Source organism: Aptenodytes patagonicus, chromosome 17 (assembly GCF_965638725.1).
Source record: "Aptenodytes patagonicus chromosome 17, bAptPat1.pri.cur, whole genome shotgun sequence".
NCBI lineage: Eukaryota > Metazoa > Chordata > Aves > Sphenisciformes > Spheniscidae > Aptenodytes > Aptenodytes patagonicus.
In genome coordinates this window covers 12,178,619-12,196,849 of record NC_134965.1, presented here as the reverse complement: position 1 = coordinate 12,196,849, position 18,231 = coordinate 12,178,619, and the positions used below count along the sequence as shown (strand labels likewise).

The window sequence follows — 18,231 nt, the reverse complement described above, 5'->3', positions numbered from 1 at the left end:
CATTGCTCACATATGTTCTTTGAGGGTGAGCAAACCAGATCAATTTGGCATGTTGTTATGAAGGATAATCTTGTAGTCCTTCTAATGTTTTAGTTTTAATAACTGAAATGTAAATAACTTGACTTTGTGTTTTGCATTTCTTTTTTTGTGTAGTGTTGCTAGTCAGTTGACAAAACAAAGCAGAAAAATAGAAGAAAAACAAAGTAACCCAAAACCCAACTGAAGGAAGGTGCAGGTGTCAAAAACAACAGGTTAAGATCTTGATCAGGAATGCTGGCCGTCTTTCTGTGCAACCTCCAGAGTGTGCAGATAACGTTTAACGTGCAGTTTTGGTTGTAGAGGCAGCATCCAGAGGCTAATACAGAGCTCCCTGAGCACCAGCGGAGATTGTCGCCCAGAAGATGATGCAGGAGGTGTACAGAAGAGATGTTTTCTTTCTTTCTTCCCGTCTCCCTCCCCCTGCCAAAAAAACCCCAGACTGTGATCCATCAGTTCCAGAGTAGATCCAGATAACCCGATGTGCTGAATTATAAGCCTGAGAAATGAGGGATTAATAATTCAGTGATTTAAAAAAAAAAAAAAAGTATATAAATTGACAACAAAAGCTATCTTGTTGATTTCCCCTTTCTTTTTCCTCAGATTGACCCTAAAGTTGCATTTCCCCGACGAGCACAGCCTAAGGTAAGTAGGAGGATCGATAATAGGATTTTAGGCACACAGAGAATCATTGTTGCCAGGCAGTTCAGGTTTCAAACAGGGAATTGGCAATGAAAGCTTTTAAAGCCGGAGTGCATGGCGTCTTAAGGGTATCAGCGTATGGCTGTGAAACTACAGGAGAGCTGCTTTGTGCGATATTACGTGTCTCCAGTTTAACTGTCTCCTTGCAGAGTCCCGGTCAGTTGCGGCTGGCTGAAAGGCAAAGACTTCTCTAGTTCTGGTGGGAGATTGTTGCTGCATTACTTGCGTTTGTTATGCTATTTTACGCAATATGTTTTGCATGGTGTTTATGAAGAGCATTTGGATTAAGTGCAGACTTCAGGCTTGTTTTGAGCTGAGCTTTCAGTTCTGTGGTTGTGATGGATGGGAATATATCTCTGCCTTCATTGTTTGCAAATTTTCTTTTGTATAACTTCAGAGATGTGTTTGGAGACTAATAAGCATTGGATAGCAAGTTTCTGATGAAGCTCTGAACTCTTCAGGCCATGGGGTATTCTTTTGCAAGAACAGTGAAACAATGAGCTTTAAGTCCCTTAGCCGATCAGGCTGGCTGGAGAAGTGACCTTCTTCTTCCAGGGCACTCTTGCTATAGTGTGGCCAGTTTCCATGTTGGGACAAAGACGCTGTAGCTATGTGCACAGGAACTTCTGTCTGCATGCTTGCTCTGAAATACCGCTGGGTGCCTTTTCTTCTGGAGGAGTTGCTTATGGAATAGAAGTGGTTGTTGCTCTTTAGGCTGTGCCTAACGAAAACAACAGATCAGTTTCAAATCCAAATGTGCAGTCAGTTGTATTTGAATTTTGAAAAACAGAGGCTGAAAGAAAACTTGTAATTGACGTTTTTCTTTTTTTATTTGTTTTTGAGAGTCTACTGGAAGAACTTAATTTAGCTGGTGTATGCCACTTGTATACACTCTAATCATCTTGGGTTACTTCAGTATTTTGTTAAAAAATGGAAAGACAAGGCTGCAAAGTTGTGGATGCAAGTCAATAAGGAAAAGTGGTTTAAAGTTGGTGGCAGGAGACTACCTGAACAGGTTCAGCCTAACCATTTTATTGCATATAGCTCCTCATGAAAGCAAGCAGTTTAATGGCGTGTGGAACCATAATGTTAAATATTGTACAAAACATTCATCTAGGAAAAACGATGTGTAATTTAAAAACCCTAGGCATATAGCAGGAGAGGCGCTAGTGATTTCTTTAAAAGAGAAAAAAAAAAAAGAGAACAAAACCCAACAGCCTGCTTGCAGAATTTTAAACCAAACTAATGTAGTCAAATATTTAGAGGTTCTTTTCTTCATAGGACATGTCTAATAACTAATTAGTGAATAATGGTGTGCCGGCTTGCTTCTGCGCTAAGCAAAGAGTTTATGGTTTGTAGTGTTTGTGGCTTCTGGATTATATTATTGGATTAATGCTGTCTTTAAGATATAATTTAAAGTTATCAGAATTCTGACAGGTTTCATAATTAAAGTATGAAGATGATCTTGCACTGTGACTGATGTTCCATTCTCCCTTCCCAGTACCTTTTAAAGGCTTATTTACATTTTAAACTGTCTTCAATTACCAGTTATCTGTTTCTACAGTGTTATTTGTAAAAGTTTATAACGCTTACAACAGAGCTGTTAAGCTGTCCCATGTGATTCCTTCTATAACAATTAAAAAAAACAGGGCATGTCTTATGCCAAGGATATTAGTGAATGAAATTTTCATGTTAATGCAAAATCAGGTCATTTTTACAAAGGGGATTTTGTTTTTCTCCACGTGGGGTGTGGGGTATTTTTTGTTTTGTTTGTTTTTTGTTTGTTTGTTTTTGGTAACAGACATCTTTCAAGTGTGGGGCAAATCCTAAAACGTACACTGGATGCCACTCTTAGCAGGAACTTGCTCTCTCTGGAGAGATCAGCAGTGTCTGTTTCTGCTTTTGACACACTTGTCCTTTCTAAAGTGTTGGGATTTCTACAGCGCATTTGAAAAAAATCTTAAGATTGAAAGGAGCCTTATCAGGAAATTGGAGAAAATCAGGTGCAATAAAGAACAGATTTTACATCAATTATGATGTATTATTCTGGACTGCGTTTCATAATCTTGATTTTTTTGTTTTCTGTTTTCTAATTAGATACCGAATTAAGGTTTTGGACTTCAGTTGTTCATTTGTCCCAGTTGAATACCGAATGCTCAGTGTTAAAATGTGACTGTACTTTAGTCTAATTAACTAGCTAATGCTTGGGTCTGTGGAGATTAATGACATTTAATGAAATGTCTCTGTCTCTCTCTAGGTTCGAGGGGAAATTTTTTCTTCCCCGAGTAGTCTTCCTTCCTGGTGTGTTTAGCAAAATGCAGATTGAGCTTTTTTCAGTGGTCTTCCTGGCTTCCCACCCTGACGGTGACTGGGTGCTAAAGTGGAAGCAAGGCTGCGGGCGCCTTCCCCCTTCTTGTGCAGGCAGACCTTCTGGCAGCGCTTCCCTCCATCCATCCCCTTCCTTCAGAGCCCTTTTGACCTGCCTCTGCACGATTAACTCCTCAGTGGGCAGCGGCTGCGCTGGTTCTCAGGCTGCATTTGCCTCCTTTGCCAGATCACATGCTTGCTGTGGTCTGCGGGGTCACGCTCGCTTATTTGTGTGCGCACAATAATTTGTGCTCATTCCTTCTCCGCTTCTGATTCACTTTAATTGGCTAGTCTTCCCCTTTCAAACTGTAGCCCAGTAAAATGCTTTCTTCTGGGCTTTTTTAACTGCATCTCCATGATTTGACACCTCTCTGGTGATGCAAATTGGTTACTGAGCAAGAAGTGGCAGGTTGTAACAGCAGAGCATTCTTCCCTGATTTTTTTAGAATGACCCTCGCAGAAAATCCTCGGTGATTGCCTCCAGTGGATTACGCCATGATGGGTAATCCTGCTCTCCTTGTGAAGTCCAGGATGACTTGAAGCCATTGTTTTAGGAAGTTTGCTGCAGGGGTTTAACTTGTTGAGGTTCTGCTATATAGCTAACAGCGAGATGAAAAGAATATACGTATGCTTTCTTGCGGCTGCTGTTCCTTGATAAAAATCTGTCTTGCTTCCAAGTGCTGGAAGGCACTCTGTAACAGTTGATCATTTATAACTCTGCTGACTTAAAAATCCTTAAAAACCAGCAGTGATGGGGGGGGGAGGTAGTAGTTTTGTACCCCCTTTTGAATACTGAAGACTACAATAATTTGACTTTTTAATATACACAGCCTGTCAGTTCTGACATTACCTGCTGTAGTAGGTTGGAGAAGCTTTATCAAATTTAGCATGTTCATTAGATATTTTCAAATGTAAGCAATTTCTACCCTCACCCCCCCGCCTTGGAGATTTATTTAAAAAACAAAACAAAACAAACCTGAAGAGCAAAAGGACAGCAGCTTCAGTCCATGAAGAACCTCCTTGGCTATGAAAATATCTTTGTGTGACTTACTGGTATAGAAATCTGGATGCTTTGTTGTGCAAAGCCATGTATGAAACAGAGACAGATAAAACTTCAGTCCAAGTTTACGGTTATCGAGGCTACCCACTGATTTGTATTTTGTGCTCAGGTTCCTCCAGGATGGGACCGAGGTGCCTGTTCTTCCCGGCACTTACTACAGGGGCATAACGCATATGGTTGGGAATTGCTCCGGCAAGTCAACAAGCTGGAACTACTAGCATTCGGTGGCATTCATTAGCATGTGACCTGCTGACTATAGTCTCCATGCATCCTTTTCAGCAGCTGTTAAATAAAAAAGGGAAGCCAACTATTGCTGCTAGCTACTGGAGCTGCTCCTGTAGCTTGGTGGCATGGGCTGGGTGCTGGATGTCCAGCGTCCTGTCTGCTGATGAGCCAGAGCAGAGGTGGTGGTTGTCAAGATTGCATATTTTAATTTGGGATCTAATCTACGTGGGTTGGGTACAATATTCTGGTGACCATTTGGTCACAAAATAGCAAAAGGTCTTTATTTGGTGAGGGAAGCCTTTTGTTTGATAGTCAGATGGTGATGCTGAATACCGATGTTTTCATTAGATGTATTGTACTCTTAACAGAGGACAGTGCAGGACCGATAACTGGTTCTGGCATCTCTGCTCCAGTCAGTCAGTGTATCTGCAAACTGTGCGTACCTTGTCTGTGGACTAGCTGGTTTCCTGTCTGGCCGGGCACACGGACTTTTAAGAGGTGCAGTTGTGCACATCTGTTCCTCCTTCTTTGGCGAAAAACAGAGTGTCAACAGCTCTCCTTTCATTTGAGTTGCCCCTGGTTAAACCCACGTGAAGCTGGCTATTCCACAGCAGCAAATGGAGGGCATGCCCTTTTGGAATAACACCCAGGCTAACCTGGGATATTTTTTTTTAAAGCTAACCAGTGGATTTGGATGTCTGATTCCAATTAAGTTAACTGTGGGTGGGGTGTCTGCGTCCCTTGGCTGCCTGATCAGTGTGAGTAGCAGAGAGAGATTTCATTCCAAAGCAAATGATAGACCTTGAAAATCAAGAGTTCTGTTTGTTTCCTCCCCTGCTTCTGCCTGTAAACTCCTCCAGGTTAGTCCCACTACTTCCCATCTTATTTTAAGTATTGGGTGGACTTTGAAGTCTTTTTCAAAAGAATGTGAACTGAACACACTAGCAGAACTCAGGATTCTTCCTTTCCTGCCACCCTTCCTTCCCCACCAGGCTGTAAAGAGCAGCAAGGTCGGGCCTTTTCCCTATGTTTTTTCTTTTTTCTTTTTTTTTTTTTTCCTTTTTCTTTTTTAAAATTCCCCTGCAGGTCTGGATAGAGTACGAGAGGAAGTATTTCCTGCCCTTGGCATTGGGCATAGATGTGTACCTTAATAATGTCGCTGTATCTTCTGCATACAGAGTAATATGAAGTACTTACCAGATGGTATGAGAGATTTCTTTTTGTGATTGATGGCCAGTGTTCAGGTACCCTGTTCAGGCAGCCTTGACATAGATCCCTTGTCCAGGGTAAGCTGCTCCTAGAAATTGTCTCCCTCTGGCATCAGATGGTCAAACAGAAAAGTTGATGAGTCTGAGTCTTGGCTAATCAACCCAGGTCTTCTCAGGTAGTAGAGGATCAGGGTTTTGAAACCCATTATTCTTGGGCTCGGATTCTTGCTCTCTGTGATCTGTTTGAGGCAGAGCACGATCTCTGTTCTTGGATGCTGGCAGCCAGAGGAAAAAGTGGCTGTGCAAGGCGTTCCATGTAGTGCAGTGAGTTTTGTCAGAAGCAAGAGCTGAGCTGGATTTTTGTAATTTTGTTGGTTTTGGAGATGTAAACATTTATTTCTTCTCCCCAACCACTCAGGTAGATTGCTCACGTTGTCCTTAATCCCCACAGACTGTCTTGTACTTGTATAAAATTTATGTATTTCCATTATCATTGCCTAAGGATGTCTTTCATGTTAAGAACAGTCCTAATGTACTTTCCTTCCCTTTGACTTACTGTTGACTAAAAATTAAAATTGAACATCATCTAACTTGGGATTTTTTTTTTTTTTTTTTAAAGGGGAGTCTACATTCCCCGTGCTTTTCTATATTGTTGGATTATTTTTAATGGCATCTACCAGGTAACTTCTGCATTAAGACCTTGCTGCTTGGATATGCCAGGAAAGGGTCTGAAATGAGGGAGGTCAGGGAAATGGAAGAAGAGCAGCGTGCTAACACCCTTGTGCATTCCTCTCTGCTTCCAGATTGAGTACATCTCGTCTGCAAAGTGCTGAGCCTTTATCAGCCCGGGGGTAGGTCTACTAATGACTGATCTAAAACCATCAAATTCATTTATTTGTCACTGCCAGTGACAGGCCAGTTAATGCTAATGGATTCTTTTTTTAGCCTGTTGACTCTGGTGATAGTCTCATAAATGTTGTGAAATCCAAAGCATTAAGGGAACTTGTAACTTATTTTTAGAGGAGAGCTATTGAAACAGGGTAACGTGGTGTGTGTAGATCAAGGTATATGTTATACTGAGAAGGAAAAAGAACAACTCCTTTATTTCATTAAGCCATACATAGATGTCTTTGCTGTTCCTAATAGTTATTTGACTTTTCAATTGTTTTTTTGTGTTCTCTTTAAACATGTTTTGGGTCATGCTATAAAGGGAGGAGAAGCTGTAAATAGAGCCAGTCATCTTAGGAAAAAATGGCTTGTTTCAGAAAATCGTTCTTCTACAGGGCCTGAATCTTCTCTGTCCCTATTGTGCGAAAGCACTTAAGCATATACTTAAGTTGGCATAAGCATGTGGGTAAGTGCTTTGCTGAATCAGGATGGACTAAAAGCACATTATTAAATGCTTTGTTGAACTGTGGAGGCTGTAGCAGAAAAAGATTAAAAGATTACTTTGTGTATTTGACAGTACTTTGTATATGGTCAGTCCCATCACTTCTCTTTCAGAGATAGCCAGTTTCATCTCTCATTTCCCCCCCTCCACCAGAGGATCTCGCTCACAAGAAAATATTAATCTGCTGTTTCCTCAAAAAAGTGATTGCAAGGTCAGTGTAGCATCAGACTTTAAAAAAAAAAAAATCATTGTCTAAGCTTAATTTAGTCTCTAGCCCTGCAATCACACATTCTATTTGCTGTAGTCACTGGAATAATTCTGTAAACTATGTGAGTAGTGTTCAACGTGGCTTAGGTTTCTAAGATATTCTTGTAGAAATTGTGGTTTGCTGAATAATTTGAAAGTTAATGTGAATCTCTGTAGTCAGATCAGCATGCAGTATTAATAAGTTACTTCTAAACTTTGGCATTTTGCTGCTCTCCTGTTGAAAATATTTCCTTTATTTTTTGAGTGCAGAGAAAATCTGAAGAATGTTAGAAAGTTGTTCTCCCCTGCTCAGTCATTCCTCGTGCTGGGACATCTGCAGCTGGGTGTATTGTTGTGACCGAGTAGGCTTAATTTAAGTATTAAAATTGTACTTCAGGAACTTTGTTATAAAGAGGGACCCTACCCTGCTAAGACGTAGGCAATTCTGCACATGAGGAATAGTTCCAGAGACCTCAGCAAGCACAGTTAAATGCGGACAAGGCTTCTTAATATGTTGGTAAAGTGTATGTGGCAAGAAGGGTGAAGGAAAAGAAGTATTGACAGCAGCAGAAAGCGTTGTTCCCTCTGCCCTTCCCTCCCCCCAGCAAAGACCTGCATTAATTTCCCATTGACTCTGATGTACAATAGGGAAGAGGTTTCAAGCTGACTGAAGGGGCAAAGGTCCAAGAAAGCTACTGTAGCAAGAGCTGATGCAGAGTGACAGTAATGAGGTGGCTTGGCAGGTGGGAGGGAAAATGGTGGTGTGGGGGAAAGAAACTAATATCTAGTGAATTAAGTAGTTCCCAGGGTTTGAAGTTGTTAAGTCCTATTGGTTTTATTTTCCTCTGTATGTGCCATACAACTACGAGATATGGCTGGAGCAAGGCCTCCTTGGCTGAGAACGTGGGCAGGGTCCTGGTGCAGCTCCAGTCCTCGTGGTTCCGGGCTGGGTCGCTGGGAGTGCTGGTGTTGCCCAGAGGATACGAAATTCTTCTGCAGCGTCCCCAAACCTGCGCTGTGCTGTTTTAATTTGTGTTTTAGTACCCTTGACTCTGAGCTCATCTTTATGTTGTTCTGTGGGTCAGTTTTGCATCAAAGAGAAGGTGAGGAGCACAGGGTGAAGAAGTGTTTTAAAAATTTGATTTATTTAAGATAGGGACTGTGAAGTGCCGACAAGACTTTCAGCTTCTTGAATGCTGGTGGAAACAGAATGCCTGCTAGATAGAGAGTCGGTAGAGGTTTTTATAACAATTGCTGAATAAACATTGTTCAGGAATCTTCCCGAAGGGTGGTTTGGTATGGTGTGCAAAGAGGTTGCAAGGAGCTGAGCATTTGTCCCAAGTATCTAAATCCCGCTGGACTGAGAGGTATCGCTCAAGTCAGAGGCTTGGTTTGTGGTGAAAGCATGTCGGCTGCAAACCCTCAGCACTGGCAGCAGGTTTGCTGTTTGTTGCACTGCTGGAAAAACGTGTTGCTGAAGGGGACATTGCTAGTGATTTTTCTGCAGTGCTTACTGAAAGAGTGAAACTTCTGTATAGTTTTCCATTTGGCCATGTTATCAATCATTTATGTTCAGAGATGCGTCGGTGCTATTCCCTGCTCTGAGCCCGAGCTGTGCACAGAGCCTGATACACAGAACACTTACGCTTTTGCCAAAAGTTTGCAAAGTGTTGTAAATGAGTATAAAGATGTTCATTTGCTGGTGAAATTCTCCTACTTCCGGTGTTGTATTTGGCAGACCTACAAAGCCCGTAGCAGCGCTGTGTGCTCAGTGAATTGTGGAAGGGAGCAGAAAACATTGAAAAGAAATCTGAAGTTAATGCTGAGATGTGAAATATGATAGGAATTTTCTGAGGACACGGGAGTATCGCCCCACCTTTTGGTGCGGGGCTGCTACCCACCGTCGTGTTGGATAGTGTCAGGCCGTTGCTCTCTGCCGTGTCCTGAGGATCCCTGGGAGATCTCTCATGCAAGACCCGAATGAGTCCCGCTGAGCCAACTATGGTGAAAGATGCCGCTTCTTGCGGCTGGGGCTCCTTCTCCTCAAAAAGTCTCTAGTATAAGGTGTTTGGGGTTTTTTTGATTGATGTATTTGTACTAGACAGCTCACCTTCCTCCCCGGTTGCTTTCTGTACGTCAACTGTAACTCCAGCCCTGGATGGATGGCCTGCTGAATACGCAGCATACCTAACATTTGAACTCTACCCTGTTCAAATAGTACTTGGTGAAACAGCCCCTTGTAAAACCTGCTGTGATAATGTCCCAGGACCACTGTTAGCTGGGTTTGACCGCTGAGGAAGCACAGTGTCGTCGTCAGTAAGAGTTTGGTCTTTCTTGGTGCAGCGTGTGAGAACCCAAGTAAGGCCCTCACGGGCCTGGTACTGCCGTTGAGCCTGGGGAGGCAAGGGTCGGAGGAAAAAAGGGCAACAGGGGATTATCCAAAGTATCTCAGCGTGGCAGAGAACACAGCCGTTTCCTGATGCCCAGGTTCGGTACCACATGGTAAACGGCTGCCTCTGTCTGAAAGAGATGTTGGCAGTGTCCCTGGACGTTGGGAAGGAAGTGTGTGAAGCGAAGCAGGATTGTATGCTGCCGGCTCTTTATGCAACTTGTCTTTGAGGGGTTAAACTGAGGTTTTTTTGTTTTTTAACGACTTTTGATTGGAAAATTTATAAGGGAGGCCCTGACTGGAGTGCCAGTGCTTTGGTGTGTGGCGGAGGCTGTAACTGCTGAGTCCTGAGGTTCCTGCCGTACGCTGGTGTTTCCGAACAGCAGCGGCGAGGCGAGGCTTCGGGGAGGGGGAAGCAAGATAAGGATGCTAGGCCACAGCATGTGAAAGGTAGTTTGTGGTATGAATTATGGCTAATGCCGGTCACATGGTGGTTACAAATTAGTGTGGGGGCTGGGGCGCAGTGCTTGTGCACTGGGAGGCAAGGGGGGAGACTGGCAGTGGATTTAAATGGGTTGAGTGGCACATTGCAATGCAGGGTCGATCCTGGTGCCCTCAGTAATGAGAGGAGAGGAGGAAGCATGCTAAGCTGCAGGTGTCCTGGAGTCCCTCTGCCTCTAGATAAGTGTTGGCTCGACTCTTCCCTGCAGAGCTGGGCGCTCAGCCATGCCGGACGCTCCTCCGCCCCCGTGGTCCAGCTCCTGGAAGCTGGCTTTCTCCTTTGTGCTGCAGGACTGTACCCGTTTCTCTCTGTGTGGCCTGTCGTTCCTCCCTGTTGGAGCTTAGAGGGATGGCTGCGGTGGTTCCTCTGTCTTACGCAGACGAGGAGTGTGTCCTGATGTGCTTCCACTGTGAAGTGCAGCACCGGAGACAGGCTGCACTGTAATTGCATGCCTCTGTTCCTCCTCTGCCTGCCGAGCGGGGATTTCCTGCCCTAGCTGGCCTGGGATCCCGGGAGTGGGTGGATGGCGGTGAAAAGCACCTGGAGAGAGTCTCCTGCCACAGTACCTTTGTGCTTTAAATTCCTGACTCGCCTAATCCCGTGCTGTGATCAAAGCATCACGTTATGCATGCAGTGTGCCTGGCAATTTATGTATGAAGAGGGAGTTGTGATCATCTTGTGTGATTTTTATTTTTTTTTCCCCTCTTTCTCATCTGGTCACATCCTCTATGTCATTAATCTTCCAGATCAAATAAAATGATAGTTGAAAGTCCTCTATAGTTATGATTCCCCCAAAGTTTTGTGAGCATGGCTTTGATTTTGTTATAGTTATTAGAAGTCAGTTTAGATTTCTGGACCTCTGTTTTGTAGGTATCTCCAGTGGATATTTTAGTAGGGGCATTTCTCTTCTCTCTCAATCAAGTATGTGTAAGCAATAGGAAGAGAAGAAAATATAGAATAGAAAAAAAAAAATCAAAGCAATTTAGTTACCAGTCCGAAGGCTTTAATACTAAAGAGCCATGAAGAAACTTTATTGGAACTATAATTGTAGACATAAGCAGTGATTATCTGTCTTCATGCTTTTATAGTCCCCGTCACTGTCATCTGAACACATGAAGCTGATGAGAGTGTGTGCAGAACGTTATTCAGCTGATGCTGTGTAATCCTGATCTCTTGCAATATGTGGAAAGTAAAATAAAGTGTCAATTCATTTGAAAATGATGGGGAAAGAAATAGGTGGGAGAGGACAAGTATCCTTGCAGAAAACATAACCTTATTTCATCCAGCTTGCAGCTAAAGGATTGCAGTTGACAGGGTAAGCATCTTACATGGACGTGGTCAAAAGAAATTTTGCTGTTTCTTAATGTTCTTAGAGGTCTTCGGCAGGTGCAATCCTTCATCTTTGGAGGGTGCCTCCCTTTGTTTCCTTGAAATGTTCTGAATTTCCTGCAGCTGAGAGGAGGACAACAGCACCTGTTCATCTTGTGTTCCTGAGAACTGGAGATCGTTGGATCAAGGCAGACAAATGGATGCTGCCAAGTGCTTCTTGAGGTGGAACAGAGATCAGAGAGCAAGTCCTGAATTGCTCAGCCTGATTATTGGTGCTGGGTATGCAAGTGAAAATGTGCTCTGGGTATGCAGGTGAAAATGTGCTCCGGGCTGTCAAGAGGCAGAGGGAGGAAGAGGTAATTTGGTGGTTGTATGCAAGATTCTTTTCCTGCTGCTTGGCAGGCCTAAAGATCTGAAATCCTCAGTATTAACTACCTAGTAGTTTTTGGTGAACTCGCTAGGCGCTTCAGAGGACTGCGTACATGACATGGTGTTGCCCTGCAGAAGGGGAGCTTGCACTGCTGGTACAACTGAGTGATTAAATCTACCGTGGCATTCCTGAACCATAATCTGGTGCCCATTTTGTCAAGAGGCTTTTACGTCTCCACTGCCCTAAGAAATGTTGAGTGAGAGACTTTCTGCTGCTTGGCAGCCAGAGTGGTAGAAGGAGTGGTATATGCAGAGCTCTGGCATTTTGCATTGAGGGTAGTAACCCCAAGATAGGCACAGGCTTAGATGGTTTGAGTTTACTTGATCCAGGCCAGTGTTACTAGGGTCTGCTTGCTGTCTTTTCTGCCCCTTGCTCTCTTGCTGTTCGTGCTTTTCAGGCAGGTGTGTTCATTGCCTGAAGTCAATTTCTAAGTCTCGTAATTTTCATTGCAGTCACCTGCTCAGCATTAAGTGGGGAGTCTGGAAGAAATGAGATAGGAGCCAGAAGTCCTGTAATCTCTTAACTAACTACGCAAATAGTCGAGGGCTAAGTTTGGGCCTTAAGAAGGTAGCTGTTTTGTTGACGATTTCTGAGTAGGGGAGGCATTTGTTGGACAGGAAACTGGTTATACTTTTTTCCTTTTTTTCTGAAATTTGGAGGCAAAAAGCTATTTTGAAGGAGGAAAATAGATGCAGAGGAATCAAAACCTTCTAAATCTGATTTTATTTACTCTAGCACTGAATTAGGACCAGGTAAAAAACACAACTGACCATGTATGGTTTTGGTGGACTTTTCTGAATTTCTCAGCGATGATTGTCTTTGCTGTCACTGAATTTAGCAGGAGTTAACCACTAACTTCTGTTATAGCAGGTCAAAGCAAAGCTCCTAAATTGCCTAATACACTCAAGGCCATTTTAGGAAAAAACCCAGAAAACTACTAGTAAAGTGCCTAGATACACAAAGAAGTAGGCAATGCAGTTTTTGGAGATGCATGCCTGCCTGTCCTCTATTTGAAATCAAAATGACATAGTGATGTTTTGAAAGTTTCTGGTCTTCGTCTTAGTGAGCTGCCAATGAAAAACTGGTTCTTGGAAAAGTTTTATTCAAAATGTAGTTGAAAGTCTGGGGGACATACATTCCTGGAGATATCAGCATCCTACTTTCATAAAAGACTTGCGTGCTGAAATGAGTTAAACTAGTTTAAATCTGACCCTTATTCTTATCATATGGAGATGAGGTAAGTGATTGTCATCACCCTTGTTTTATGGATGTGGAAAACAGAAGTGCTGCTCACGTGTTCTGCAATACTTGAAACAGTGGGAATCGCTGGTGCCTTGGGAGAGGGTTATTCGAACCCGACACGGTGCTGGGGCTGCACCCGCAGTGCCACGTATTTCCAGGTGTTGGTGAAGAGAGGAGACGTGGGGTTTGAGAAGCTGATGTCCCAGCTGTGCCACGATTAGTGCTGTGTGAGTAACTCTGCATTTTCTTCAGTCCCCACAAGGTGACGAAGCTATGTGCGAAGATTGCCTTAGTGTTGCATCATTGGAGACGGGCATGAGTCAGTCATGAAAACCCTCTGCAAAAGGCTTTTGTAGCTAATACTGGCTTATTAGAAACAGTTGTTGAGAATAGGCCTGGTTTCACTGGGCATTTGAAGCATCTTAAGAATGAGGCTAGTGGTGCTCAAAGTCAGAGGGGGGCACAAGCAGACGCAGGGGTAAGCTGTAGAATGTTTAAGATGGAGGGGTGAGTGCCCAGAAGAACAGACTGAATGCAGCACGCCCATCCGACATCTGACTGATGCTTCAAAACCTGTAGTCAGCTACTGTAGTATGGGGCAAGAAAGAGAAGGAACGAATATAGAACTGTTCCGTGCCAGGGCTTGATTAATTTCTGGGGGAGGCTCTGTGTGTTTGTGAATACGTAGCAGCACAAAGCAGTGTTGAAACCCAGAGCTCATTGCACGAAGGTGTGCTGGTGAGCTTGAGTGCTGAAGAGTTTTGCTGTCTGTGTGGTAAGGGGAGGCTGTGCGGGAGGCAGCCGGAGCCGGCGGGAGTCAGGGTTCCGTGCTTGTTTCTGAGCAGCGCTTAACGTCTATGTCTGCTTCCATCGCTGTGAAATGCTGCTTTTACGGCCACCGCTGCTGCTGTAGCTCTGAGCACTCTGCATGCACTCAGCAGCCCTCTGCCTGTGAAACAGTGCTGCCCTTCTGCACTCAGAGGGCTTGCCTGTATGGCACATCTGTAGAGGAGGAAAAATTGCAGCCCGGGCTTCTGGGTCCCAAGCTGAATACCCTGAAGACCATGCTGTCCTCCCTTGCTGCTGCAGGCTCCTCTGCCAGGCGTGCTGGAAGCTTTAATTCATGTGCTTTGGGATCCTCTGGCAGGCAGTGCTGTAGAAATGAGGAGTATCATTGTGTTTTATTGTGGCTTCTAAGAACGCAGTGTGTTTGTGCTTCGGGGGGCCCCAAGGGCTTTGTTTTTCACCAAGCCTGAGCTATTCTTCAGTAGAGCCTTCCCGGAGCGTGATCTAGTTCTGCCCATTAGGAGTGAGAGACGGGCCTGACTGATTTCTGCTCCCTGCTGCATAATAAATCTGATACTAAAATTAGTGCTGGTCTCCCTAGGCCATAATTCTTGCTGAGATTATAGAGAATTGTGTGTGCAGAGAGGAATTGTGGTTGTATGTGTGTTTGGTTTTGTGTGGTGGGGTTTTTTTTTTTTTAATAACCTTGAGTGTCCAATTTCCAGGTTTTTTACTTAACCCCCCCATCTTTTTCCCCTTTTCCTCTCTTTTGGGAAGTGCTTAGCCTTTCTGTGTATTTTGGCTATTTAAGCCTCTGTCACTGCAGGCAGATGAGTTCCTTGGGAGCTCTTCTGAAGGTTTTGTAATTGAGTCTTTTACCACGGCGACAGGATATTATTAACCTTCAGTAAAGCAATTTATTTCATACTCCTTTGTGGGGATAAGCCTTTTTTCCCCCAGGAAAATATGTATGTGGAAAGGGTTTTACGTACAGGGGTAGCTGGACTTGCAGCAGTGATTATGATTTAAAAAAAAAAAAAAATTTACATGAAAAATAGGCAGTTCTGTTTGTGTCAGTTTAAAGAAACCTTTGGTCCTGAATGACTTCCATCCGTGCCCCAGTGTTTTATTTTAAAGAACATACTTTTTGCCTATCAGTGGCTTTGAAAGGAGGTTGTACTTAATTTTAGAACTCTAGATATTTAGCTCCTGTGAGCACTAAAACATTTTTTCATCTTTGAGGCAGCCTTAAAAATGAACTGAGAGCTGGAGGGAGGAGTTCCTTGTGGGGTCTCCCTCTTGGTTTGGCCTTTGCCCTGAAATCAAATGCAGGCTAGTCCAGAAGTTGTTAAAGATTGGATAGCTCCTAGAATAGCGATTTCCAGCGAACAAGCGGGAACGCTGCATAAGTGGCCAGCCTGGCTGAATAACTTGTATTTTCTATTGAACGTGGTGACAAAGGCACCGGTCTGGGGTTCAGGGCCTCTGGGCTGGTCTGTTGCAGGCTGTTGTGTCATTGCATCTCCCTGCGCCTAAATTTTTATTTTAAAAAAGAGGATGAGAATATTTCTTTTCCCATGTCTAGTTAGACTTTGCTTTTTACTTCAGTAGACTGTTAAACTTTAAAAAAAATAATTAGCAACATGCTTGTCCTGGTTTGTGTCATACTTGAAAACTTTGCACTGTCACAGAGCCTGCTTTCTAAGGAGCTCACCATACCTTGCAGTACGAATATGTTCTTTCAGCAATTATATTAGAAAAAGAGGTGGTATTATTGCCACATTATACCAGAGAGCTTGGATGAGAGTTACAGTGCTTTGTCCGGAGCTTTACGTTTGTTAACACACTTGGATCTCTTGGCACCGTTTGTAGACTTTAATTGCAGAGTCATTCGTTTTTCTACACTATGCCTCTTTAGCATGCTAAACTGCTTCTGCCTTGCTATTGAAACGGGCATCCTAGAGACAGTATTTTGGTCTGTGAGGCTTTTGGTGACCTTTGTTAGGGCTGTCCTCCAGAACCATGGTCTCCCACGCTCATCTTCCTGCGTTCTACCACTTTCTGATTTTCCAGATGTGTTCAGTTATTTTTATCCAAACTTTCTAGCACCTTTTCAGTGGTTCCATGTGTCAGAAAGCTGTTATTCTAGACCTGAGGAGCACTCACCTGCTTTTGCTTTGAGTGCGGGCCCCTCGTGGCAGGGGCTGCAGGTCTGCTCTGCAAAGAGAGCACCGCCTGCTCGGTGGCCTGGGCTTCTAGCAGTGGTGGTGCGTGTCTGGCACACGTCTTGGTGCCAGGAGCAAGGAAAGGCTGCTGGCCTGTCGCAGTGCCCATGCTAGCCCTGCCATCTCCAGGGGTGGTATGGCAGGAGGACACGGGCTCTGCTGGTGCCAGTGTCCCCAGCTCACGTGGGCTGAGGTTACGCACCGTGGGACAGGGTGGAGAGTGGGGTGGTTGGAGAAGGGATGGGTCTGAGCCTAGGGACGGTGGGCATACCGCTTTCTGTAGGATGTCCTGCTGGGAGAAGATACTGATGATAAACGTGTTTTGTGGGGAAAAAATGAAAGCGCTTTGTGCACACTGTCCTTCAGTGGTGGTGTGCACAGGTTTGCAGAATGGACTTGTCCCTTCCTTTGAGGTTATGGGTGTCTCTGTGTTTTGTTGGTAGCAGTGAACTGAGATTTCTAAAAATGGAGATAAATGCCATGACCTTGCTTTTATACTGCAGTCTTCAAACGCCATCAGTTCAATGTGCTGCTGTATCTTCTGACTTGTCGAGCGCAGTGCAATGGTGCTACTGCTTCAGGGAAACCAAGCGGCTTCTCCAGAATCTGCCCTCCTGTTGATGCCTCTCTTGTGCCTGGCCTGTGCTCAGACCCCTTAGGAAAGGGCACTTTCCTGTGCGGTCCTTCAATCTCTGCTGAAATTGGAGAGACATGATATGTGCAACAGAATGTTTTTGTTATCGAAAGACTTTTTGGCCCCTCCACATGCTGGTTTTGTAAAACTTTGCAGCTGGTAGATTTATTCTTACGTCTTCAACCAGAGAATCTTTCTATTTTAAAAATGCTTAAAGTACCATTTCCCCCCCCCCCTTTTTACTATAACTGTTGTTGTAAATGAGCGCCACAATCTGCAAAAAAAAATTTTTTTCTTTAAAGCTTCCCCACCAGAGATTTAATTAAAATATTGTGAAAGGCAGTCATTGAAAATGAGAAACCTTTTGAGTGGAAGGCACCCTGATTTCCCTCCATGGAGCTTTTTGTCACCATAGAGATGAAAAGAGAAGCTCAAAATTGCACTTTCCCCTTGTGTGTTGCTACCGAGGGGACTTGGCTGCAGGTAGCAGCTGTGCTAAAATCAGTGGGCTGGGGCTGGGGAGGACTGGGGAGGCATGGTTGGGGCTGCAGGCTTTAACTCTTTGCAGGGCACGAGCACTGGATCGGGATTTCCTTCCCTGGTGGAAGCGTTTCTTCTTAGTTTATTATTCTGTTTTAATTTCCTGTACTTCAGGGCCGGAATTTATCTGGGCTTGCGAAGGGAAAGAACGAAGGCGCCTGTCCTTTTGTCTCGATAAAAGCATAACTAAGCAACTTTCTGTACAGCGTGGCCTGTTGGGTCTGCACCGGAGCTGTTCGGATCGGTCTGTAAATCGCTGCTTTGTTCTTGAGGTGTTTATGCAGAAAGCCAGTTAAGTAACGGTGTTGAAATCCGACTCAGCCTTTTTTATTTTATGATGTTAGTGTATAAATCAAAACTTCTCTGGCTGCTCTGCAGCAGGGTTCAAGCCTGCCTGATTCTTACTTAAAATATCTAAATATTGAGGCTTTTTTTTGTTTGTTTTTATTTTAAAATAAATGGATTAAGGTTTTTTCCCTTTTCTTGCAGTAACCCCCCGGAAGTGTAGGGATTAGTAAAAGAAAAATACATGCTGCGAGTGATAAAACTGCTCTGATACAGTTTCAAAGACAGTCACACAAATTGAAGATTATTGGAGGGTACATGACACTGGGCAGTGTTATGCTTTTAATCATTTTAAAAACAGATTTTTCTCCCTAATTGAGTGAAGAGCAGGCTCAAGTGGATTCTTGGCACAAACATCTCAGACAAATGAAAGTAAAATGTATATTCAAGCTGTCTGCTGTTGTATATTTTACACCATACCTGTCTTTGTGCCTGATCTCATATGGACGTAATGGTTTAATTTTAAGCTGTTTGAGCGAGACCTGTTGTGTTTAAACTTCCAGATAGAAAATGAACATAACCTATGTAATGGCATTATTAATAGGGAGTATTACTAAATTGTAACTTGCAAATGA

General features: G+C 43.7%; 1 protein-coding gene across 15 annotated transcripts in view; it reads left to right on the top strand.

Annotated features, from left to right (window-relative positions):
- The window catches only part of MSI2 (musashi RNA binding protein 2), a 266,353-nt gene that overhangs the window by 4,653 nt on the left and 243,469 nt on the right, over window positions 1-18,231 (top strand). For all 15 annotated transcript variants that reach the window (XM_076354542.1, XM_076354531.1, XM_076354540.1 and 12 more), the window contains exon 5: window positions 640-681. In XM_076354542.1, coding sequence (XP_076210657.1) covers window positions 640-681 — 42 coding nt within the window. The remainder of the gene's footprint in view (window positions 1-639; window positions 682-18,231) is intronic.